The sequence below is a fragment of the Heliangelus exortis genome, chromosome 1 (genome assembly GCF_036169615.1).
Source record: "Heliangelus exortis chromosome 1, bHelExo1.hap1, whole genome shotgun sequence".
NCBI lineage: Eukaryota > Metazoa > Chordata > Aves > Apodiformes > Trochilidae > Heliangelus > Heliangelus exortis.
Window position 1 is genome coordinate 156,087,520 of NC_092422.1, and position 26,187 is coordinate 156,113,706.

The 26,187-nt window shown below is 37.0% G+C and overlaps 1 protein-coding gene across 7 annotated transcripts in view; it reads right to left on the reverse strand.

The window, feature by feature from the left end:
* Window positions 1-4,286: 4,286 nt before the first annotated feature.
* The window catches only part of PACSIN2 (protein kinase C and casein kinase substrate in neurons 2), a 59,448-nt gene continuing 37,547 nt past the window's right edge, over window positions 4,287-26,187 (reverse strand). For 4 of the 7 annotated variants that reach the window (XM_071733243.1, XM_071733242.1, XM_071733241.1 and 1 more), the window contains exons 3-11: window positions 18,452-18,608; window positions 17,467-17,702; window positions 16,686-16,841; window positions 16,228-16,403; window positions 14,300-14,420; window positions 12,150-12,274; window positions 11,396-11,512; window positions 10,048-10,244; window positions 4,287-6,136 (exon numbers count right to left, since the gene is read on the reverse strand). In XM_071733243.1, coding sequence (XP_071589344.1) covers window positions 6,024-6,136; window positions 10,048-10,244; window positions 11,396-11,512; window positions 12,150-12,274; window positions 14,300-14,420; window positions 16,228-16,403; window positions 16,686-16,841; window positions 17,467-17,702; window positions 18,452-18,608 — 1,398 coding nt within the window. In that variant the 3' untranslated portion in view covers window positions 4,287-6,023. Of the gene's footprint in view, window positions 6,137-10,047; window positions 10,245-11,395; window positions 11,513-12,149; window positions 12,275-14,299; window positions 14,421-16,227; window positions 16,404-16,685; window positions 16,842-17,466; window positions 17,703-18,451; window positions 18,650-26,187 lie in introns of all 7 variants that reach the window. The other 3 variants (XM_071733245.1, XM_071733248.1, XM_071733246.1) reach the window with 3 other exon arrangements.

Consider the following 26,187-nt stretch of genomic DNA (forward strand, 5'->3'; position numbering starts at 1 on the left):
CTGGCCATGCTGCATGAGGCAGGCACTCCCTGAGCACAGCCTTTGGCATGGATTCAGGGATTTCTGCTGGAACATACACAGCTGTGTGGTGTCCCTGCATCAGGGCCCTAAGCACATGCAACCCAGAGGCACATTCTAGCCCTGTAGTGCTTTGCTGGTCACTTAGTGATCCTGACAGGCACCTGAATGCATGAACATTTTACTTTTCAGAGTGTGGATGTTTGCTGTCAGGCCAGCAACCTCCAAATTAACTTTGTTCAGTCTGGCACTACCGAAGAGCTGCCAAAAATCCATCTGTATGTATATAGCCAAGGAAAACAGGGACTAGAATTGAAAACAACTGGGCCAGTAGATGCATCTGTTGTTGCCTGATCCATACCAGCAAGTATAATAACTGCCTTCACAATCCCTTGGGATCAAAAATGCTTGGCAAGAGACTTCCCATTGCAAAGCGAGGCTTACATTTCAGGAAGACATTACCTATGTAGTCATAGGTGCTCTGCACAGCTCATTCCCCTCCAGAGATTACTTACCAAATCCCATCTGTCTGCACGAGGATTGCAATCTTAGCCTAGAGCTGCTGGCCTCACAGAGAGAAAGAGTTGCCAAAAAGTTTCCACAAAGGAAAAAGAGAGTCCGTTGCATCAGTTTTTTAAGTATGGTTAAAAAAAAAACCAAAACAGGATAGGTGCAATCCTGCCAGTTAACTGAAACAACTAACATTAGAATAATACAGTCATCTTAAAAATTGATCTGTCTGGCATAATCCTTGTAAAGGATGATCTTATTCATCATCCCATAATTTTCCGGGCTGCCCTGCTACCTCCCCAGGCAATGGCAAAGAGAGGCAGCTAGCTTGTGCCACTATTGGGAAGCACAGGCCAGAAACACCATAGGGGGCTGATTCTTCTGCCTTATGCTGGCCTCCTATTTCAAGAAGCAGCACCTCACTGCCCCTGAGTTGGGATGTCAAAAAACTACTCACTGTTCAGAGCTATCCTGCACACACAGATCCTAACTCTTCACCCAGGAAGAAGTTTATCAGACAGATTCCTATTGTAGACTGCAAGCTCAGCTGATTGCTAGGAGATGAGTTCCAGACAAGATAGAAGAAAAGCATTTTAGCACATGCTTATGAACCTGAGGGAGGCAAGCAGGTTCTGGAGGCAATCTTAGAGCAGCCTCTAGGCTGCAGAAGGAAAGGTTATGTAGCAAATAGAGGTAGAAGGCATGACCTGGTCCATTGCCATCAGGGAAAATACTGTGCTTGTAATTCACTGGCTGCTCTGCACTTGAGTAAATAAAAAAACACTGAGTAAATAAAAAAGCCCTCCCCTCCAAGGGTGCCTGTACATTGGGCACTGGAGCGTTTGCTACTTTGCCAAGCAGCCATTGGGTGCAGTGCAAGTCCCTACCCAAACCAGCAGCAGAGCAGCACCATGGGCAATACTGACTCCCCTGGTCTGACATTGCTTATGTCCTCAATCCTCAACACATTTTCATCTTGACAAAAAAAAAAAACAAACACCCAAGCAGCACAGATTACTTCCCTGACCCCACTATCCACATCACATTGTGCCATCATTTTCTTTGTCTGTGAGAATGAATGCAAAATTGTTCAAGACATTTTGGAAATAGCCTCCAAACCCTTAATTTTCCACCTGATGGTGACTTTGCTCAGTCAGAAGAGAAGGTGGAGGGAGAAGGGAGAAGGAAGGGGAGGAGAAGATTAGATTCAAAATAACGGAAATCATCAGAAAAAACCCTGAAAGGTTATCGGTGTTTCTGGACAATAGAGGCAGGCCTCCTGAGCTGCAGCAAATTTGTTGTTTGAGTAGACTGCAGAATGGGAAAGGCACCAAAAAAAGACTAACAATAGTAGTGGGAAACTGGACCACAACTGCTGCTTTGCCAATTATGGCTCAGTGTAGTAATGTTATGTCTTACTAGTGGTTTCCAAGAATTTCCAAAATACATGTATTTCTAGTCCCAGTGCACAGAGTAATTTAAAAATTGCTTCCATGCCACCTAGTCTGCCAAACATATACATGGAGGAAGACTGCTGTACTTGTACCCTCAGAAACAGATGCCTGGCAAGTACAGCATTCCCTAGAGGGGCTGTGTTACAAGCACCCTCGTAGGGCACAAACACAGAGCAATTCATAGCCAGTCTGACACTGGGTGTTGGTGTTTCACGAATCAAAACCCAAGGGCTCTTATTCTTAATAACAACTGTATTCTTAATACAGTTCCCACTTGATATGAAGAAAAGAAAATGTAATTATGAGCATTAAATATTGGAACAGTTTTCCCAGCCCAACTGAAATCTGTCAAAGTTTTCAGGACCCAACCAGACAAAGCTCTCAGCAACCTGCCTGACTTGGCTTTCAGCAGGAGGTTGAACTGGAGATGCCTTGAGGCCCAAACTCCATGGATGATTCTGTGCTAATACCCCCTTTTCTGTATACCTGGGCTAGGCCTGAAATGGATGGGTTGTAATTGTTATACTTTGTTGAAACCCAGTTTTTCCATTACTGCCAGAGCTACTTTGTGAGCTGATGCAGCATATGAAAAGCTACCCGCTCTAATGCTTTCTCCTATTCTGAGCTATCCAAATGTTGTAGCAAAAGTCTCTGGGGTCCTTTGGGATCCTCTGGGATCTTGCCTAATAGTCCCATCAGGACACATAAATACAAAGAAGGTTCAGGATGACCTCTCCAGAACTGCCTGTTCTCTAGGTCTTTGGCTGATGTGACAGAGATAGGCATCATGCATCTGCATGGAGATGTGTGGAATTACCGGTTCAGTGGCTACCTACCATCTCACAGCTCTAAAACACTTGCTGCCATTCCCAGACTTCAAAGCTTTTAGTTCTGTAAAATTCTATTAAGGCCATTCTCCAGTTATTGTCAAGCCTCCCATTGTTTGCTTTCTCCTCACATTCCTGCTGAGAAATGATGGAATAAAGGTATAGTCCCACATCATGCTACTTAGCTCTTCATTACCCTCAGTGCCAAAAATTCCCTTAGAGCAAGAGGATATATATGAATTGTACCTGGTGTCCTTTGGAAAGCTTGGTAACACTGAGCAACGATTTGTCACTGCTCAAAACTTCATTGTACATAATGAAAATATACTGCCTCATGACAGCTGTAGCTCCAGAAGTTTTAGGCCAGCAATTATGTCCTCAAAGACTCAACATGGTCCCAGACACATTCAGTCCCAGTACAAACAATCCATACAGAAAATCTCTTCTCTAGAACAGAAAGATCAAGCAGCCAAATATGCCTACCCTCACAATATGGAAACGAAGCTTAGTAACTACATTAAAAAACCAGCTGAAACCAGTTCAACACATTAGTATTATATTTTTAGGTAGTACTAATGCATTGTTTGTACAGATAACATCAAGAGGCATAACCACATCAGACAGGTGAGGTTTCTTGGAGCTTTCCACTTTTGAATGTGATCTCCATCTCAACAACACAGCCCAGTACAAAGCCAAAAGGTTACTATAGTGTAATTCCCATCTTGCACGCCTGATATTCAGTTGTGCTTAGGTAAGTCTGTCTGTGTTAGCAATGCATGGGACTTGCAAAACCACAGCTTGAAGTAGCCTGCCATTACAAAAACCACCTACATTTGCAACATGGTAACATCAAATTTATGTTTTCTGCATGAGGGGTTCTAGAAATTTCCATCATAGTCTTCCACAAATGATGCGGTTGTTTACTTCACAGGGTTGGAGATTTCATGGGTCCTGCAAAAAAGTGATCTAGCTGAGGAATACATGACTTGAATTTTCAAAAATTTCTTGCTAATGTCACTAGTAAGGTCTGAAGCAGACTGCCATAAAATACAGCAAATGATAATAGTTACTAACTACAGTAATAAAATGTGGGAGGTTACCAAGTTTTTGTGCTACCCATCACAAACATTACTACCTTAAAACGCTGCCAGTCGACAACAAAACTCCCACAGAAGGAAGATTCAGATATTATAAAAAATACCCAAACTGTATCAGAACTGACTATACCACAGAAAGCAGCATCATAGTAGAATTTGCATAACCATAAGAGTCATGGTCTTCTCTTCTTTCATAGCACTTTGCTGGAATACCTCATCAAGAGCCCCTGTGCACTGCACCTCCCCCTTTTTGTTAAATGTCAGTAAAGTCACACTTTTTATAGCTCTTTATGCAATTTTGTCAACTTAAATCGCAATGAAATGCAGTTTATTTGCTTCAGATGACTATTTCCACATTCACTGTAATAGTAAGAGGTGCATTCTGTGTTTTTAAGAGATTAACAGATTTTATTGTTTTCTAAAATATTTTACAGTACAGAGACCCAAACCAGTAATTCCTGACAGTTTTAGCAACCAACTTGTGGATAAACAATTATGTTGATAAGTGTTCCTTGATAGACACATTCATACATCCATTTTCTAAGCTTGCACATTTTGATTCATTGAAAATGATGACTAAATATATCAATAATTTCAAAAAACAAACAATAATGTCCAAGGCTACCAAGTGTTTTATAGTTACTTCAAAACAGATTTGTTAGCTTCATTACAGTGTAGCTTCCTAACATAGAATATCTACTTACCTGATAATTAGGGAACTAGGGTATGTTTTTGTTTGTTGTTTTTTTTTTTTAAACACAATTCTGCTGTAATTTTACAACCCAGTTTTATATGTCACAATTGTATACTCTTTGACATGATTACAGATGCCCAAGTTGTAACTGCAAACAAATGTAGATTTTACAGTGTTCTGCTACAGTAATCCATGTAAGGACTAAAGCTAGTTTATATTTTAACCAACAAATTTATCCACAAATACTGAATTTGAGTACATAAGCATATTTACTGTACTTTTGAAAATGTAATCACGGAATACTTTGTCTACGTTGAGTAATGAATATGGCAGGAAAGCAGATTTAAATATACCTATAATTTAAACTCTTAAAACAGTCTAAATCTTATTGACATCAAAAGTCTTCATAACTAATAGCCATGCTCTTTATATTTTGGAATATCAAATTATATGTACATATACACAACATAGGCTCTTAATAAAAAGCATTTAGTCTATTTTACAGTCTTCTCTGTTCAAAAAAATTAATCTTCACAGGTTTAACATTTCAAATCACCCAAAAATAATTAGCAGTTTAAAGGAGATTATTTTTTTCCCTGCAAACATGTGCTAGAAATACCTATTATTCTGGGGCTTATGCATGATTACTTTTTGAGTGCCATTTTAGATCTAGATGGAAAATTTGTAGCTTAAGTGTCAAACCATGGAAACAACATTCATTATAGAATCCCAAACCATGACATTTGCAGATCTCTGCTACAAATAACCTTCTGTAACAGATATTAAATACAGTATTTGCTTTACAACTTCAAGCCATGCTGACAACATAGAAAGATTACTACAACATGGATAGTTCTCATTCAGTCAACTGGTGACTAAATCTGTGTTATAATTTAAGTATTGTTTGATAAATCTAAGCATACAAAAAGGTGCTTAACTACATAGCATTTAAATAAAAAAATACTGCATCTTTCAGACATTGCTAAGAACAAATAGAAAATTAACTATAATAATCTTTAAAATTCAAGTTGCAAGTTACTGAAGGTCACTTAAAATAACTGATTAAACATAAGTGAGCGTAAGCCACATACCTGGGGTAGGATGAGGCACAAGCATGGAAAATGCAAAAATGTTTAGGAGTCACAATAACAGACCATGTGGGAAGAAACAGCTTGAGAAGTATTTTTCCTATCATACCATTTTTTTAATCTAACCCTTTTACTTGGCATTATGCACAAGCTGTGAAAACAGCATCAAAATTTTCAGACTTATGCCTTTAAATCACTGTGATTTCAGTATCAAGCTCTCACTTTCTCATTAAAATATATACACTCTATACATCATTATCTTCCTCTCACTTTAAATATATACTGTACAGGCCTACAGAGCTTTTATAACACTTCTTTATTAGCTTTGTCCTTCGTCACTGGATCGGTTCTACATAGTTTGCTGGGTATAAACCAATTTGTCCGTTGTCCAGACGTCCTTTGCACCAACCCTGCTCATCTTCATTCTCCATTTTAGTTAATTCATCCCCTGCAAAAAGAAGGAACATTGTTAACAAGCTGCAGCCTTTTAAGTAACATTTTTAAAAGTCATAGCATTTTTTAAAGCACAAAAAAAATGCAAACTTTTGAAGTTATATACAGTGTTAGTTCACTATAAGATCAAAGAGTGCTTTATCTAAAAGGTGTGAAAGGACAAAGATAGTTGTGGATACTACAACTCCCTTTAAACAAGCAGAATGATGCTGCATTTTTGGTCCTCAATAGTATCAGTGCAAATGAAATAAATGTTTCATCAGGCTTAGTATCAATATATACTCTTCTAAATGTCTGTGGAACATAAGAAAGGAAACACTAAAAACATGGCAGTAAAATTCTCTTGAATTATACTTGCAGTTTTTCAGTACACCACTACTGAGCTGTGATGAAGAAAATTTTAAAAGAATCTTATACCTTACAGTTTGTTAAATACCTCTCTCTCCTTCTCTCATCTTTTTAAGAAATAAGGATTGGGATTTAAATTTCCCTTTTCTTGCTTTAGCTTTATAAAGCTGGAAGCTAACTTAAGACTTTGCTTATTAAGTTACACAACAAAAGCTGACACAGATTATCCATTGAGATATTTATGAACTTTAACATAACCTCGTTCTACCATTCACATCTAATCTTCAACATCCTCAGGAAATACTTTAACATTAGAGAGTCTGCAGGCTCCAAGATGCTGTATATCAGCAAATGGATGTCCCTGTTAGCCAGGCAAAAAAGGCCAGAATAAGTAACAATTATTTCCTCACGCATAACCTACTTGTGTCAAATTATTTCCCTAGATAAAACTGATTTGTGTTTCATCTTTGTTAGTAACAGGAAATACATGCTGAAGATATTAACCACTTAATACAGTCCCAAATGGCCAGAAATACACTGCTGTGATTCCATTTAGGACAACAAAAACCAGCCTACAGACTATCAGTTCTTTGGTACAAATGGACAAGCTTCATATTTAATCTTCTCAGATATGTATATGCTATAGCTCCTCTGTTAGCTAGAGATTAAAGCTTATCTCTTTTAGTGTGCAAGCTTCTCAGATAACTAATAAGGGAATATTATAGAATTATAGAATCACAAATATTTGGCATTATGGATTGAACTTGTCTTATGGAGACATTTCACTTTTTTTCCCTCACTATTTCTAGCAATGCAGAATGAGACTACTATTTCAAGCTTCCCTGACACTTCTATGAAGTATACTGACTGAAAATAAAGACAGTCAAAGCCCCACTGCTTTAATAGTAAGCCTTAATGGCAGTTGCATTTGTATTAACAGCTAGGACTTGGGAACTCACAGAACTTGGAGTTCTATGAAAATATTACCACGTAAGTGTCATTTGCACAACAGTTACAAGAAAAGCCTTTGACAACTGCTAAAGAGAGCATATAAAATAACACATTTTAACAACATTGCATGGTCTATATTTGCTATAGATATTTATTTTAAGTCATGGCATAGACACAATTGGGTGAGCTAGACATCTACTAGATGTTTATCCCCAACACGATTATAAAACTCCTCATAAGAAATGAAAAAACAAAGTCATTATCCCTCTTTGGAAATTTCCCACAGTTGTGTGCCAAGACAGACAGTTGTATAAAGAATTCTAGTAAAAAAAGAATTCCTAGTAAAAAGGAATTGTATCCATTAAAGTACATCTAATGGATCCTATGCAGAGCATATACACTACAGCATATACCTAGATGTGATCACAGAAGCTTTGTAGGCAAATTCTTTGAATATCTAAGGAAATCCCCTCTGAGAATATCTGTGCACATTTAAACAGATCCCTGAAATGCATTAATCCTGTGCTGACAGCTGCTTAGGAGGTTAAAGCATAGCCTACAAAGGAGCATGGAAGAAAGTATGTTTTAAACTGGATCCTGCATGACCTGGTGATTTTCTTTCCTTAGGGGTATGCTCAGTGTAAACCTAGTCACATCAATACTTCTGCCTAAAGTCTAATTTTGACTGTAGCCATTCTGTAGCTCAGTTTCTGTAAGGGGATTCATGGTCTGGCATGTGATCCCTTTCCTTTGATAGATACAATCATAAAATTCAGTGTTAAAGCATCCATTAATGCTCTTCCTTCAAAGGTATTAAGCTATTTTTAACTTAGCCTACATACATTTCTTAATAGTTCATTGTTCCTGTACTTTATTTGTACAGACTTCACACTGAGAACCACTTGGCTCAAATAGTTTAATGCAAGTCACACAGCTGGTACTAAAGCACAGAATGCCTAACTTTGTATTTAACCATTACATCTGTGTATATAAACATTGCATAGTTTTGCCACTGAAAAATGCTACTGTAAACCCTTGGAATGCCACCCTGTTGCTTGACAGGCACAACACATATTTCAAGAGGATTAGCACACTTCCATCTCCTGCTGAGAAAAAAGGGAACAGTTAATGTCTACAGAATGAAGAATAATTTTAGTTGCTGTGCATTCCAGAGAAAGCTCGAGATGTTTTGTCACTACTGTCCTTCTGTTGGGGCACAATTTGGCAAAGTTAATGAACAAACCAACCCATTCTCTGGAAACCTACATTACTTGTCTATGAAGAAGTCAGATGTGTGAAGTTTCACTACTAAAAGAGAGAGGCAAATGAAAGCCACATAAGCTGTAGGTTTTTTTGGTTTAAAAAAGAAAACTGTTTTTAGAAAATGACCTGGCACTACACTGTTCTGAGCACCACCTTTCTCCACAAGCAGAACAGAAGTCTAGCACTTCTCTGTTTAGCTGTGTCATTGACTTGTTACTATATTAACTTTAAGCCATAACATACACCCAAGACTGACTGTAGTTCTGTTTGCTTTTTACTCATGAAATCTTGCTCTGGAATTCCTGGCTGGTAAACTTTACATGTGTAATTCTGTGCAAGACATCAGAACAATTGGCTGAAATTAGAGCTTAAAAGACACGGAGAGGGTATGGAGTTCACAGTTCATCACTAGAGGGTGCTGCCTCCAGGCTGGTGAGATACTGAAAAACCTAAGTCTCCTATTCTGGGGGCTGAGTAAACTGCCCAGGCACTTGCTCAGCACACAACAGCTGATAGAACTGCCCGAAGACAAAACAGGGGCAGCAGCATCCATGGTATACAGCTATCATACCACTGTGCCAATTCCATATGTATGGGGAAATATACCATGGCATGGGTGTCTTCTGTCAGTTGCCTCTATTCTGTTCTCTTAGCACTTATAGCAGTGAGGTAAAATAGGAACAGGGCTTATGGCTCTAGGGAAATACAACATCCTAAGAGGGAAATGTATATAAAGTGTACATTAATGTAATACAAAATAAAAAAAACCCAAAAAACAGGTAATGGCAGCTACTGTGCTTAATATATACTGAGCTGGATGGAAAGAAGGAAGAAAAAAAATTCTACCCACAGCTAAATTTTCAACCTTAAAGTCAGCACTGTAGGAAGCTAGAGGTCAAAAATGGGATGTCTCCAGTTTAAACAGAAAAAATATCTGTTGATTAGATATTGTTTTGAGATTAGCTGCTGCAGTCTTTTTATTTAATAGAACAACTTTGTAGGGTTAGCATTTCTAGATAGCTAAAAGTAGCAGCTATTACTGTCACTGACCAAGAAAGGGAGATGATTATCAGTTCTGCAGCTCATTTTGTTTAACACAAAGTGGTAAGGAAGGAATATCCCAAACAGATTCATCATAACACATTCCAAACAGATTAGAAGTTAGTGTTTCCAAACAGGGGATATAAAGAAGCCCTGTCAGGAAGGGTGAAGGTTATATAGGATCCTGTAAGTGAAGCTGTACATTCAGAAAAACAGGTGACTCCAGAAAATAAAAGCTGAAGAGAATTGCTGCCCCTCATCCTTCTCCTTGTGATAAATATTTTGTGAACGCTGTAAACTTACCAGCTTTAAAGCTGAGTTCATCTTGTTCTTGGCCCTCATAGTCATAGAGTGCACGTACTCTGACCTCCATTGCAGGAGAGGCATCTTCATCAAATGGATTGGTGTCTCCATTTGCATCAGTGGAAGAGAAGGGATTGTTGGACTCTTCATCCGACCAATCTGTAGGGTAGCTCTGGTTTTTTTCATAGCTGCTAACACTGGAAACAATTTTTAAATTATTATTTTCTGCTTTGAAAATAGGAGACTAGAAATACCACTAAAATATCTGTTCCCCTAATTATGCTTAAACTCTACTCTAAAGGGCCAGTTCTAGAACTTTTTTCCAGTATCTTCTCACCTATTTTTAGTTGACAATGCCTCCTTGAAAAGAGAAAAAAAAAAAGTATTCTTGCAATAGAGAATCACAGAATCATTCTGGCTGGAAAAGACCATTAATATTATGAAGTCCAACCATAACCTAACTCTATGAAGTTCGGTGCTTAAACCATGATCTTAAGTACCACATTTATAAATCATTTAAACACCTCCAGGGATGGTGATTCAACCACCTGCCTGGGCAGCCTATTCCAGTGTTTAATTATCCTTTCAGTTACCAATTCAGAAAAATGCAAAAGAAAAGATAACGATAACATTCCCACCAACTCAAAACCCTTCTCTATCAAGGACTCTACATAATCCATGGGATTATTTACTCTAGAAAGGTACAAAGTACACAGACAGTAGATCAGAGGAATTATCAGGTTTAGGATAACACATTCAAATTTCTTTGCAGAACCTTCCTACTAAATCTCTATGCACCTCAACAACAGCTTTGAAGACTTTCTGTATGTTGCAATCCACCAATACAAACTTCATTATACTGCAACTACTTGACCATTTAAGATCGTTAAAGAAAATTTCACCATTGAGCATGCACATGCCATTTAAGAGAGTGGGGTATGACATCCCTAGTGTGTAAACTGAAGTAACAGGCAGCTGTTTGAGAAGGTCCTAAACAAAAAGAAAGCAGGTTTATTCAGCAAGAACACACTGAGCAGTCAAGCTCCAGAAGCAGTTTCACTAGAAAAATCCGTAAGTTTTAACATTTTATAGGACTGTTAAAGGAAGGAGTAAAGCAACAGCAGTTCTGTTAGCAACTGCCAATAACCCCAATAGTTTCAAACCAAAGGACAAGGCAACAGATATGGCATCTGTTAGAAAAGACAAGTTAGGTTACAGTGTTGCTTACATAACCGCTTAAAAGGACTTCATGCACCACCAGCACAGTGTTATAGAAACCAAAAATAGAAAACCCTGGATAGAGGAAGTGCAAGTGTGAAAACAATTAAAAAAACAACATTTCACCAACTTTTTGATCTTATTGTCCTCCTTTTCACTGACAGTACTCCCAGTATCTTCTTCATCTTCGAAGGGATTGTAACTTGATTGTACTGACTGCACTGTGTTACTCTGGACACTAAGACTGCTAATTTGGAAAAGAAAGAGCATTATGGTGACCCTATCTGTTTAAGATTAGAACACTCTCATTGGTGTCCCACTAAGCAGTTTCTTAGCATACCCCTTTTCCAGAAAAAAAAAAACCAAAACAACAAACCCAAACATCTCTCAAGTGTAGCTCAAGATCCAAGGAAGTTCAAGAACTCACATATGAGATATGATACATTCTTCCAGAATTAGAATATCCTTTGTGGACTATGAAGACTGCAATAAAAGGCAGTGTGATTTTTCTCACAGTTCATGTTAATAGTTTGTATTTATCACACCCAAAATTCTGAAGCGACTAAATGGTTTGCAAGCTAAGATTTCAAACTACAATTGCCATTTCTAGAGATGGGAAGAAAGCAAGAGACTAACTACCAGATTAGCTACAGCAAGATCAGTTTCTAATGAAGTTTGGTTTCTTTTAGTTCCTAACAGAAAGAAAATTGTAAAATGGAGAATAATTTCCAAAATATTTTGTGAGCTGCAGAAACACATCACTAAAATTGCTCACAGATCAGTAACATTTAGTTGGACAGTGACTTTTTGATCCCATAGAGCTTAGTGTACTTAAGTTGACAATCCCTTCCAATTAGTCTTTATAGGTATGAAAAAAAAAATACCTGCTATGTTTGTTAGGCTGTGAAACTTGATCTCCTGTCTGATTAATACCAGTCAGAGTCACTCCATCAGATGCCTTCTTCTTTTCTCTTCTACTGAGAGTGCGATTCAGATCTGCAGACCACTCCTATCAATGAATGCAAAACATGATTGATAAATTTAATTGAATGAGTAATTATCACATTTAATCTTTATTATAGAAAATGCATTTATACATACAACAGTACAAATAATTATTAAAAAGGGAAGTTACTCTAAATGTTTCAGTTATATCTCTCATCTAGATTACACCCCAGCAATGCAAACAGATAACTGTGCTATTCACATAATCCCATGGCTACCTGTACTTCCCTGCTATTCTGCACACCTTGAAAAGTCTTAAAATACCAGACATCTGGCAACAACTGGAGAAATCAAAGGAGTGGGCCAGTGCAGATTTTTAAAACTTGTACCAAGTTGGCTCACTAATGCCAACACATCTGGCTTTAAAAAGTAAACTTTACATTTAACTAATAAAGGTATTATAAGACTGGGCTTGCTTCTCAAGAAATACTCTAGGAATGGTCTGCAAACATATAAAAATTAATTGTATATCACTTCTGTTCCTACAGTTTGAGCTGTTAAGGCACTTCACTCTGGATTAAGTAAAATTTATTCTCTTTAAAAGCCATATATAAGAGCTAAGGCTCAAATCAATGAAACTGTTGACAAAACCCATGACACCATTTGCCAAGTATCTCCTCCTTGATGTTTTGAACCACTCTGTGTCTCAGAAGGCCGACAGACAGGCATGACCAGACCTAAACACAACTTCTACCTATCAAGTCAAACTAAGCTGCATAGCAAAATACAGCAGGAACCAAAAGACAACAAACTGGTTGCAAGCAAATGAAACATCTCAGGATCCTTAAATGTTAAAAAAAAAAGTCAAAGACGTAACTTGCTATACGGAAGATAGCATTTGAGGTGTGTATTTTTATCAGGAAGCAGATTCTGTGAGCTGCGATTAATACTGGTTATACAAGTAGCCAAGTCAGCCTTAAGTGATTTTTGGCCAACTTTTCAGAGATACCTCATTATTTTAACTTTGTACAAACACATAATGGATTTCTGAGTTATCATAGTTTAAAGACCACTGACCTAAACATATTTGCATTTTATTATGCAATTCCATATTCATTTGATCATGATTTTTTAAATTTACTTACGTCATCCTTGTAGCATGTGAATGAGAAAAAACTTGATTAGAAATATAGTAACAGAATTTAATACATTAATCATAATGTTTATGAAAAAGGATGGTAATTTCCCCACACAGAAGTAGTAGTAATTCAGTGTTCTAGGAAAGAAATTCTGCAGTGCTATTATGAGTTTTCTTACTCAAACCTTCTAAATTTTAAGTCACTCAGTATTTTAATTTCCCTCCCCCCGTTATTGTTGTTAATAAGGGAACAGTGAACAATCCAGAGTTGATGCTTCCAATCCATTAATTTAATGACTAAAAACTACTTCAAGTAAACCCATGATTCTAGTCAAACTCATCCCAGACTTTTGATACTCTAGTAGTATGATCTGCACTGATATATTTTGGTGCTTGTTTCTTGTAGGCTGCATGAGCAGAACACTACTTTAAAACTCCTTTCTTTTGAGGATGGCATTCAACAATAGAATTATCAACTGGCTAAAGCTGGAACTTTTCTTAATATAATAGCATTGAAAAAAATTAGTTAAGTCTTATTAAATGCCAATCTCAGGAACAATTGAAGTATGTACTTCCATCTTTTCCACAACCTTTGTTGCCTACATTACAACTAACAGCAAGGAGTTTCAAAAAATTGGCCTGACACCAAAGGGGAGAAGTAAAGCATACAGGTAGCACATACAGGTGTCAGAGGTGTATCAACTAAACTATGTCTAACTGTGGTTGACTTTCATCAATGACTTTAGCTAAAAAAAAAAAAAAAAAAAAAAAAAAAAATATCACTGCAGAATTTCCTGGTTTACCCCTTTTCCCTTTGAATAGGTGCCCAATATAATCACCTCAAAAGTTGGCAGAGGAAAAGAGCCCAATGGAAATAAAGAAAACTGACAAAAATAGGACAAAAACCAAAAACACACAAAACAAGTCTGAACTTCAGTACTCTGATCTTACCTCAAACTGAGGCCAATTCATTGACATCCCTGGACCTTGATTAGCTCTAAACCACCTCAGGTCTTCCACAGCATCTGCTGTTTTAATATTCTGTTCCAGTTCACGGTAGATATTTTTGTAACTGCAAAACAAATTTGTCTTCAAATTAAGTGTAAGATATAGAAACATGGAAAAACCCCTAGTCAGATTTCAAAAATAAAAAGCAAAAAAACCTTACTACTTTTACTTGTCTTAGTTTGTTTTTTGTTAGAGGTCTCCTAAGTATTTTATACAAGTCATGTTGCAGATACAACTTTGCCTGATCCTAGACTATGCACATGATGTACATGTTGTATTCACTCTACAGACTGTGACTGTACAGAAAAAAACAATATGGTGCAACACAGAACCCAGAGTATAAGAAGGTATTACACACCAGCCACAAGGCTTAAATAAGACACAAAACTGCTTGTCTGTATTCAAACTAGGGAGAATTTGGCAAAATCTTTCTAGAGCAAGTCACACAAAATTTAGAATTACTGCTACAATGTCAGAGTCAAACTTTCTCAAAATACACTTTCAAATTTCTCAATTCTATATATTACTTGACTGCTTTAACATGTATGCAGTATGGGTCTTTTTCTACATCCATGGTTCTTTCAATGTATTTGAGCAATAGGAAGGCATATATTTTGAGAAATGGAATAAATAATTTTGTTAAATCAACAATAAACTGGAAGTCTACTTCAGTAGAAAACAGGGCAGGGCTATTTTCAGGGCTCTTCAGCATTATTAGTCTTAAGTTAAAAATCCAACTTCCTTTTGGAGATTTATTCTGTCCTTTTTATCCCTGTGTATTCAGAGACAGGGATAAAGAACTAGATACATAGCCACAGTTGAATTATCTTACCCTGCTAGTTCTTCCCTTTGTTTGCACCTTAATAGTATAAAACTGATCACAGTTAAAGCCAATCTAGTTTCTTATTGACCAAGGTTACCTTGGCTCCTTAATTAGAATAGCTGGACTATCCTAGGAGTTTTGTCACAAGCATAGGAGGGAACAGAAATGAGAAGCCAACCAGAAGCATACTCTTCTTTTAGTTAAGAGTGTATATGAAAAACTGCTGTTACAAGTGGGATTTAAAATTCCACTAGGATTACAGCATTTGCTCTAAGTATTCCAGTGTCTGCTTTCTCAAATGAAAGAAAAAACAAAAACCTGCTCACCACTATCATGTGGACATACTGAAGAAGCCACCTGTCAAAGTGGCAATGTAGTAGTTCATGACATGACAGGACACACAGTCTAATAAAATAAGCTACACAAGCTCTGGTTTGAGTTCCCTAGCAGAAGTTTAGATTTCTTGGAACGTAGTGGAAGAGGGTCAAAGTACAAGGCGCAAAGAACAAAGTACAAGACATGCTTTACACATACTACAGTGTAAATAGCAGACTTTGAAATTAAAATGGAGTTCGGCAATGGTTAACCAATGGATCTTTAATGTTTATCCCCTAGTTAATTCCTTTAGACTGAGCTCTAATATTTTAACAATAAATGTGTTTATGCTACAAAGTTCCTGCTTACGCTACTAAATTCTAGTTCGTTCTCCAATAAACATGCAAGACTTAGACCACAACTCTCCCAGTTTTTGATCCAGTATTTTTTTTTTGATTCAAAGCTCTGAATCCTAAATGGCACACAGAAGATTACAAAAACAGGAGAATGAGGGTGTCTTGGTTCATTTAATACTATGTTAAAGGCAGCAAAAGCTAAGGATGGATCCTAACCTGATCTTAGACAAAACAAATAATTAAGCTCTTTCAACTACATTTTAAACAAACCAAAGCAACACATTAGAAACAAATCAGATTTCTAACACAGATCTACTTGAAATGTGGATTACATTTCTCTGAAAAGTATTAATTTTGAAGTACTACACAGTTTTTACCTTGCAACATTAGACAAGTCAAGGTGTTTTTGAACTTCCAGTAGCACTTCTCGAAAGAAACGTAGGCGTTTTTCCTCAAACTGCTGACACTGTTCAAATACCTGCTCCATGTTTTCCATATATTGAGGAGTGGCATTATCTAATTCTTTCAGTGATTTTTCATACTTTTCTTTTGTCTGGGGGTGGAAAAAACAAACTTAATATACTTAATTACTACCCTACATAGCAGACTTATCAAAACATTTAGGCCTTAAGTTCCCGAACTGCCACTTCTCATGATCACTGTACCTACATTAGGTCACAATGAAAATGATGTAACAAAACTGCAGAAAAGTTAAAATAAAGCTCTAAGTCTCTTCTCTGAGAGCACATTCAGGAGGACAAAATAAAATCTTAAATATGCACAACCTCTAGGTTAAAACAACTACACATGAACAGTATGCTAGCATACAGTATACCTTTAGTACATCTTGTTTGCTTCTTTCCACTTTGTCTTGTAATTTCTTAAGTTGTTCAGGATTTAGTGCTGGATCAGCCTTGCTGTTTGTTTCTCTGGATATAGCCAGTTTCTCCTCTTTGCAGGCTGCATGGTATGCTTTCTTTGCAGCTTCCACCTACGAAGTAGATTTGAACATGTGCATCTGGGACAGTTTATACAACAACCATCACTGAATTTTTGTTTCATGATTCTCTTTCCATATTTTTTTTAATTTGTTTTTTAGGCCAAGGAATGAACAATACATAAGAATCAACATAAGTAAATTACCGTGGTACTTAGAAATCATCATACAAGAAATTTCACTCTTATTCAGAGAAGTGTGGAAAAGATTCAATAAAAGGTTTACTGAGAGTCCCCAGTAGAATTTTTTTTCCCCTCATACCCCAGTTCTGCTCCCCTTCTTCAGCAAACCTGTTATTTAAGAGTAATGTTACATGGCAGGGGAAAACCCACACTTTTCCCCTGCTCATTTTTTTGAGCAATTAGTAAATTTCAAATCCATTAAAACAAATACTGTTAAAACAGTAGCTTAAATTCCACTTTTTCCAAGTTTTCACTGAAGTCACCAAGATGAAGAAAGACCAAAAGAAACATTTATTTTCAGAAGAGGACAGAAAGCAAGAGATCTTTTTGAGAAAGGAGGGTCCAGCAGAGAGAATAGGGAGTTTACTCCCTTATAGAGATTCAAGACATTAATATATTGTAACACAGGATATCCAGTACATAATCTACTGCTGTACCTCTTTCAGCTTTTTTGCCCAGGGTTTCTGAGCTTTCCTAAATCCATCTTCTGCTTCTTTGGTTTCCTTAAATCCTCCCATCATTTGCTTATGAAAGGCTTCCTTCTGCCAGTTCTTGATTTTTTCAAAGTCTTCATTCATCAGTGAACCTTTTACTTCTAGATGTAGTTCACTCACTTTTTCAGCTTCTGACATAAAAGCACACCAAGCCCTTTCTACTGTTCCATACTGTGGGCCTAAACACAACAGAAAGTGTCATTCTCAGTAACCATCACCCACATGGAACTTATATTTCCAAGAAACTACCTCAAGCTCTTAACTTATATTCACTTGTAAACAGTAATATTGATGCAAACCTAGAAAAGGGAACAGTTTGCTTTCAGATAAACCTGGAACATTATGAATTTTTACATCAGAAGACATAACATCTATTTAGTCTGGCCTCCTCTCCTTGTACCATGACTGTCAGTATTGCACTTATTATTGCAGCTTCTCTTTGAATGGCCTTCAATGTCTCAACATACTTTTTGAAGCATGGATAACCACATAAGGGCAAACTATTTCAGAATATATTGAAATGGTATCAAATTAGCCTTCCCTTAGAGCAATGCCTAGCTCTTTTATTAACTAGTCCTTCCCCCACAACCACTGGTCCCTTACTATTCAGATACACTTTTCAAACTGTGTCCTATGCCATTGGTTACCTAGAAACAGCCAGAACTTGCTCTCTAGAACTGAATCTATTTGGATATATCAACACTGGGGGAATATTCATCTACTTCAGTATAAAACAAGCAAAGTAACAAAGGACTGGGGCTTTGCTTGTTCGTTTTTACTCAAGAAAAGCATGATACTTTCTTACATTACTGACCCTTTTGTAAAGACTCCACTAAAGGCCCAAAATTTCTACTTTGTACTTACCAAAATACATACAAAAACATTTTTTCCCTTTAAGTCTTCAAAATTAAAAATCAGAAGGTGTTACCTTTTTCCACAAGTTGTTTCCATCTTTTTGCCCATTCTGTAAGCTGCTGAGCATAGCCCTTCTCTATTCGTGCCCGTTCATGAATACAATTCATCAGATCATTGCACAGTCTGTGACCATCGTCAATTCGCTTCACTGTCCGCTTGTAGTTTCCAACCTATAAAGAGACAGATCTGTCACAATTCCTGCTTGAAAGCTCTGAAAACAAGATAAATTTCTAATTAACACAAATACTTTTACCAAGGAACAAGATAATCTACTAGCAGGAATTAATAAATTACAGCACAAAGTATTTTGCAATTAAGCTCAAAACCTAACTGCAACAGCACCACAAAAGCCACGGGTTCTCCTGTAAAAAAAATTATGAATTTCACAGGTGAAAGCTTTATTATATTTCATTAGTCCTGCAATGTAATTATAGGCAGTCATCATAATTGTTCTGCATTATTATTGCTTGGTAATGTTTTAGATGATCAAGATATTTAGCATAAATGCAGTATTTCTCTCTTCCTTTCTTAACATTAAGTTCCCAATGCCTTAATTTTATGCTGTGCCTAATCTTTCAGGATTAATAGAACTGCAAAGACATGCAAAGGAGTATTGCAACACAACCATCAAGCATAACAATAGGGTTTTATATAGAGTGCTGTATGGAGCAAGCACCACCACTACATACACAGCAGAGACTGGATCTGCCCTTTGTTACAGCTGTGGGCTTCACTGCTGACAAACTGGATAACAACTATTTCAAAAGTATACTGTATAATTTAATGTAGGAAGATACTGACAGCAATGACATGGAATTCCCATACCTAGAATTAACTTGTGAATTCTAAAGAAAAAAAAAGTCAATGAACAAGCTACACAAAGATAAGGATACAGAGGAAAAACGCACACTATGAAATGAAAATTCATTTTATAATTAACACAGCCCTTTAACTTTTGTGTAAATGCTAACAGCAATCCAGATGACTGAAGGGAAAAAAAAGGCTGATTCTGCTACCATAGTACTATTTCCAGTGATTTCAAATTTGCCTTTGTAAACATTAAACAAGGCATAAGAGCTTGGTTAACAGAATTTGCACAGGCTACTAAATATCAAAGTTTCTTATCTTCTCTAGTCACCTGTCTGAGAAATAAAGGTTAGCAGTAGTTTATAGGAGTTACTTTAAAAATTCAAACACTTTAAGTGTATTTGTAATTTTTATGTATGAATTGTATCCAAGACATCTTAAATACAGGAAATAATCCAACTTTTAGGTTTGCATTTATTCAGAATTTTGTCAGCAGTTATAAATGCAAGCCATCTGCTTGAGGAAAAACTTCTTAAAGTCTTTTGGGGAAATGTTCTTAAGCAAATACCTCTATCAGGTGCTGAAAAAAATTAGTGACTACGCTGATAAATACAGACGTATATTAGGATACCCCATGAAAGCTGGGGAAAAAAAAAAGCAACAACACAAAACCATCAACGACAAGCCACAAAAATCCTTTAAACAGTGGTTCAAAACATAAATTTAGGCATGGGATTTGTTTTGACGTAGATCCATTTTAACAGGTTAAAGTAATTTAAGTAGCATATAAGAAAACCACTAGTTAGCAGTCACATATTTCTCTAAATCATGTAAAAAAAAAAATACACACACACACCCTTTAAAAATAAGTGACAATATACTTGAAGATACAATGCTATCACCATCACAAAGAAGCCAATACCAAAAATCAAGATACTCAATACACCCATATCGAAACAGATTTCCTCTATTATAGAGAAACTATGAAAAATGACCTCATTTGCAGGAGAAAAAATTAGAGAGGTAGGCATTTTCAAACTAACACTGTGCACTAACCAACATATATTTATAAGAAATCAAAGCATTGAGAACACTAAGTATCTCAAAGAATACCTTCTAAAGCCTTTGTAATGGAAGGGGAAATCATTCCTCTGCTCAGAATCACTCCAGCTGTAGGTTCACAGCCAAGCTGACTGTTCAAACAGGTTATGCTGGATTGGCACAACTACAGAAGTCTTATTAGCCTCAATTTGTGTCTCCAGTTATGTGCCCATGGATTTTTGCCCTTAGCATGAACATTTCCTTTCATAACCTTTCAGTATTAAAATTAGCATTTTAAATGCTAATATTGAATGGGAGCTGGCTGCTTCATGGTATTTTTGATGCTTTAATTTTGTGAAGTGAACAAATCCTAACCTGATGGTAATACCTAGCAGTTGCCAAATCTCAGGCAGGTAGAGAGTTCAAGTGAGAAACAAAAAATTAACTGTGAGATAAACAACTCAACCAAAGTTGTTATGAACAATCCCATTTCAGGTCACAGTCCCGAACATCACCTTTTAAAACTATATTTTTAAATATATATTATATTTATATAAATATATGTTTTTTATATAAATATATTTATATAAAAATATAAATATATTTTAATGGTTTTTATTGCCTTTGTTTAATATTAATTTTATAAAACATTTTTTAATTATTTAATTGCATTTGTTTAACATCACTTTAAGAAAATATCTCACATTTGATTGTCTTTATATCAGTTATCTTTTCATTTCTCACGTTTGACTGAGTTGCCTTCATCTAATCATAAGATCACTGAAAACATTTGCAGAGCAAGGTGGACACCTTTGATGGCCAAGCACAAAGAAGGCATTGGATTAACCAGCTAGCACGTGTTACGAAGTGTGTGACTCATACACTGGAGCTCCTCTACATAGACATTTTCCTTGCAAAAACCAGAACACCATGAGCTGAACCACCAGCCCCCCCAAAGTTCTTTTCAAAGGTACTGGAAGAGCAGCACCTCCCAATCTGCAGAGTTGTCCCATTAGGGACTCGGCAGTGTAGACAGAAGCGAGTGTCAGAGACTTGGCTGTGGTGGACAGTTGTTCTAGACTGACAACCAGTTTCCCCTTTTTGACTGCAAAATACTTGAGCTTTGCTACTAATAAGCCTCAGTTGATCCTATTTCACCCCATTTATCTCATATGTGCCTTCAGATCTCCCTTTTGCTTAGCTAAGAAAACACCGCTTGTCATTTTGGTATTTCCTCTCATGCATGAGCACTGCAATGTGACCTCAAATCCTTTATTATATCTAAGATTTAGAGAACCTGTAATAACCAGAATAAAACACAGAAGCACACTGTGGTGAGGGATCTAGCATTGTATAGGTAGCAGTCCAGTCATCTCTCCTTTGTGACCAGTGTTCTAAGGTAGCCAAGCACTGTCACTGATACCGTCTTCAGTGAGACTATTTAAGACCTTACAGCCTCATTATTTTATAATTTCACAACACAAAGCACAAAGAGCATATCTTAAATTATCTAGGCTCCTTTATCTCAACTTACAAACTTTTTTTTTTTTTTTTAAAGCATAGTCATAGAGAAGGATAAAAGCCCTTAAAGATTTAAACACACTTAGCAGGTTTTTCTGGTACACTGAATGAAAATTAAGGATATTTTGGTAGCAGCCCAGAAGGTGGCAAACGTTCAGCTATTGCTAAACACCAGTCAGTTAATTCTACCATATCATGGTAATTGCTATTACCACTAATATTTCAGGAGTTTCAAATGCCTGAAGTAAGACTTGATGGCAACTCTTTTTCCAAGCTTGTCTAGCTTATTCATAACTCGTCAGCCTTTATGAACTGGAACCATTTGAAAGAAAGTCAGTCACCATAGCATACAACAAAGGGTATTTTTATGGGCAAAAATTCACAGGCAGGAAACACAATAATAACCTCTAAGGGCTTGTAGTCAAACCCACGCATACTCACGGCCAATACAGGGCCACACTATTTCCAGCATTCCATTCAACCATTTAGTGGGATTTCTTTCCAGCTGTGTGAAATAGGAAGCTTTCAAACATTTCAACCAGCAGTAACAACTATAATACTATGAGAGTTTTTCAAATAAAAAGAATTACCTTGGTGCCTATGTATACATGCACAGTCTAGGTACCTATGAGCCCCAGCTCTGTGTGTTTAAATTTTATAAATTTACCCATACAAAGTCATGACTGGTTGCAAGAAAAATCCTGAGGAAGCTTTTACACCCACAAAATCAAAAGCCAAACATCCCAGTAAGCAAACACCTGGCAACATAAATGGAGAACATTATGTTGCTCAGTGTTAGGAGAAAAAAGAAAAATGCATGTAGGAGGTACATCAGGAATCCACTATTGCAGGGTTCAAATATTTTTGAAATGAAAAAGCAGAACAGAACAGTCTGCTTCATCAGCAAAAAGCATTCACTGACAAGTAATGGAAATCCCTCAACATAGGAACACCTTTTTACTATTCAAGAGTCAGTTTTAGGAAATCCTATCAAATTCCAGGCACCCAATATACACCCCTCAACAGATACTTCACGTAGATGTTGGCTGAAAACAGCAGATATGAAGCAAAGGTACCAGGAGTACCATATGGCCAGGGCCAAGGCAATCTGAGCATCCAGCTTACAGAGCAGTTTGTGAGAAGAATGTCCCAGATCTGCTGCCTCTGCTGTTCAGTGTCAGGTTTGGAGTTTGCTTTTAGATTCTTTTTGGAAAATGGGAATGCCAAATTTTATTGACCCATATTACATAGAAGATCAACTTCCTTTTTCTGAACAAGCTGAAAATCTTACGTTGCTGGTGGATATCTCAAAACAAAACAAAAAAACCCCAAACCACTTCAGAATGCACCTCAAAAGGCACACCAGCTTCTGTCCTCCAGGAGAAGCACTCACAGGCCTAAGTTCATAGAGCTGGTGCCAGTTGCTGATTTAGCAGCCGTTCAAAATTACTTTTTTCTTTTATAAGTAGGTGTTTTCACAGTGCAGTTAAACACCCCTTCAATAGAGGGGGGCCCATATTGCTGATGCTAGCAGAAAATGAGAGAGAAAGGACTCACATCTAGTGTATAAGTGGCACAGCCTGTGAGGGACCCACAGCTCATTAAAAGCAAGAGTTTCCACAGGCAGGGTAGCTGTTCCTTCTGATGTCTTACCTTTCCACATACACTTCTACTTTCATCTGTAGAAACACTCATTGCCTTTCTCTACCTTCACAGGTATCCAAGTGAACAACAGCATTGGTCTCAGCATGCTCAAGGCATTTTTTTTTTTAATATGACCATAATAATAGTGATTAGCAGGCCTAAGGCCAGAGCTTAATTAACAAAACTCATAATAAAATTTGCCTTTCATTTGTTAGTAATACCCAAAATTACTCCATGTGCATTTCAAAACTACTTCAGCATAACAAGGGCAATAAGGTTGTCCATATTTTGTGTTTCACTAAATGTTGAAACCACCCAGTTCTGCCACAGTCTGGCTCTGGATGCAAGAAAGTGCCATGAACGATTATGACAAGCTGAGATGTGTTTACAGCAGTCATGCAGCTCCCAAGAGTCCATATGGCAGATGATAAAGAAATACAAAGGGTTTCAAATTGCACATCAGGTTCCAAATTTTCCATTTTCCTTTGGAAGAGTTACTTGCTAGAGGACAAAAAACTTTAAGGAGTAGCTTGGGTTAAGTAAACACTGAAAAAAATTCCTCAATTTAATTGTGAAAACTGCTGCTATTTCTATTTCTTGTTATAAATAAAGATGTATATTGGAGAAAGCCTGTTTCTTTTCAGTTATATCAACTGTTCTGATACAAGATACAGCCATACCTAAGTCTTGTCCTACCCACATTTTTTGACTGATATAGCTACAGTAAGTCAATACCAAGACCCTAAGTCCAAACAGCAGCAACTCCAGTTCAACAATGGCCACTTCTCCTTTCACCAAGGCAACTATTTCCCAACCACAAACCTAAAACTGGTAACAATATCTATGTATATATTCCTTTAAAGGAATAATATGTTGGGGTTTTTTTTTTCCTTTAAAGGCAATATTACTATTCTTGTTGGATTTCAAGCACTGAACTCAACTCTCAATGCCACAACTGGAAGCTTCCATGAACAGTATTGAAATAGCAACCTCATAATATCTTCATAGATGAAGTAATCTGCACTGAATTGCTTTATGGACAGTCTGAGCATATGCAAACAGACAAGGTTAGAGCACTAAGTGCTGAATCAATGAGCACCTGAGGGAGCTGGGGTTGTTCAGTCTGGAGAAAAGGAGGCTGAGAGGAGACCTTATCAGTCTCTACAACTACCTCAAAGGAGGTTGGAGCAAGGAGGGAAACAGCCTCTGCTCCTTAGTAAACTGTGACAGGACCAGAGGGAATGGATGGAAGCTGCACCAGGGGAGGTTTAGGCTGGATGTTAGGAGACATTCTTTCTCTGAAAGGGTTGTCAGACTTTGGAATAGTCTGTCCAGGGCAGACTGTTACCTGCTTAAATACCCTGGAGGCATTTAAATGATGTGTGGACCTGGTCCTTAGGGACATGGTTTAGTGGTGAACCTAGTGTTGGTCAAACGTTGGACTGGATGATCTTGAAGGTCTCTTCCAACCAAAGACATCCTGTGATTCGGTGATCATGCAACCATATACTATAGATACACATTTTAAAATATGATAGAACTGCTACTAATTACCTTTGTAATTGGTAATAATGACATAGGTAATAAAGGTAATAGGGAACCTTAGCAAAGGCAGTGGCAACTTCAAAAGAAAACAAACACTTTTAGAGTCAGACAACTAATTAAGAACCAAGTGTTTTACTTCCTGAAGACAACATTGTATGGAATTTCTGTCAACTGCAATGGCAAAAACTTTGAAGTTGGTTTATCAGCATTATATTAAGTACAGTTCTTATTATCAGCAGCTCAAGAGAACATCAACATTCAAGAAATGAAAGTTTCAAGAATATGCAGTGAGTTAAAAACAGTTTTCACAGTAACATCCTTCAGATAGGTCCCACACCCAGCCACCTCACTCTTTCCTAAATGTCTTTCAAGAAAAAGATGGGCTTTGTAGCACACTCCAGAGGTAAACAAATTAGAGCTATTTTGGGCCATGAGGGAACAAACTCAAAAAGCTCACCCTGCCAGACACTGTCTTTTGTGCTATTGCTGCCCTTAAATACATTCACTGCTTTCAGATGTAGGCAGTAAAACAAAGCAAAATGGCTTTTAACAAACTGTAGGCTGTCTTTAAAAAGAAATAAAGAAAACCAAATCCTATCAAATGTCTTATAAACCTCTAATGAAAGGGTGCAAAATGACAAAACATGCAGTAACAATACAACTTCCAAATTAAAAGTTCTTTATTTCTTGTTACCTGAGGCGTGAAGTACTGAGGCTGGCATTCCAGAGACAACACATACTTTCCAGTGAACCCAGACAATACACAATGATCTAAGCAGTTTAGTTATCCATTTTGAGAAAGATTAAGACTACAATTCGAAGTTGCTATCTTCAGAAACAAAATAATCCTTTCAAAATATACAGATAAATGTTTGAGACTAAAACTCAATCAAACTTAGTTGGCTCCAAACCTGAAGTACTTAAACAAGTGTTTGGTAATTAAGTTTAACAGGCTTGCTGTTAGTTTCTGTGTATCACTTAACAGTGAAGACTTATTCTTAAGTTAAATTTATTAAGACTTGCAAAGAACTTCCTTTACTTTAGGTTTCTGTTCTATCAACAGCAGAAACCTGGCAAACTTCCTCCCTCCTAACTCTTGATCTGAAAGATAATTCCTCTTACTGTTTTGACAGGCTTCTCTGTTGAAAGGCAAGCTTTAAAGTAGAATGGTACATTCTGTCAAGGAAGAAT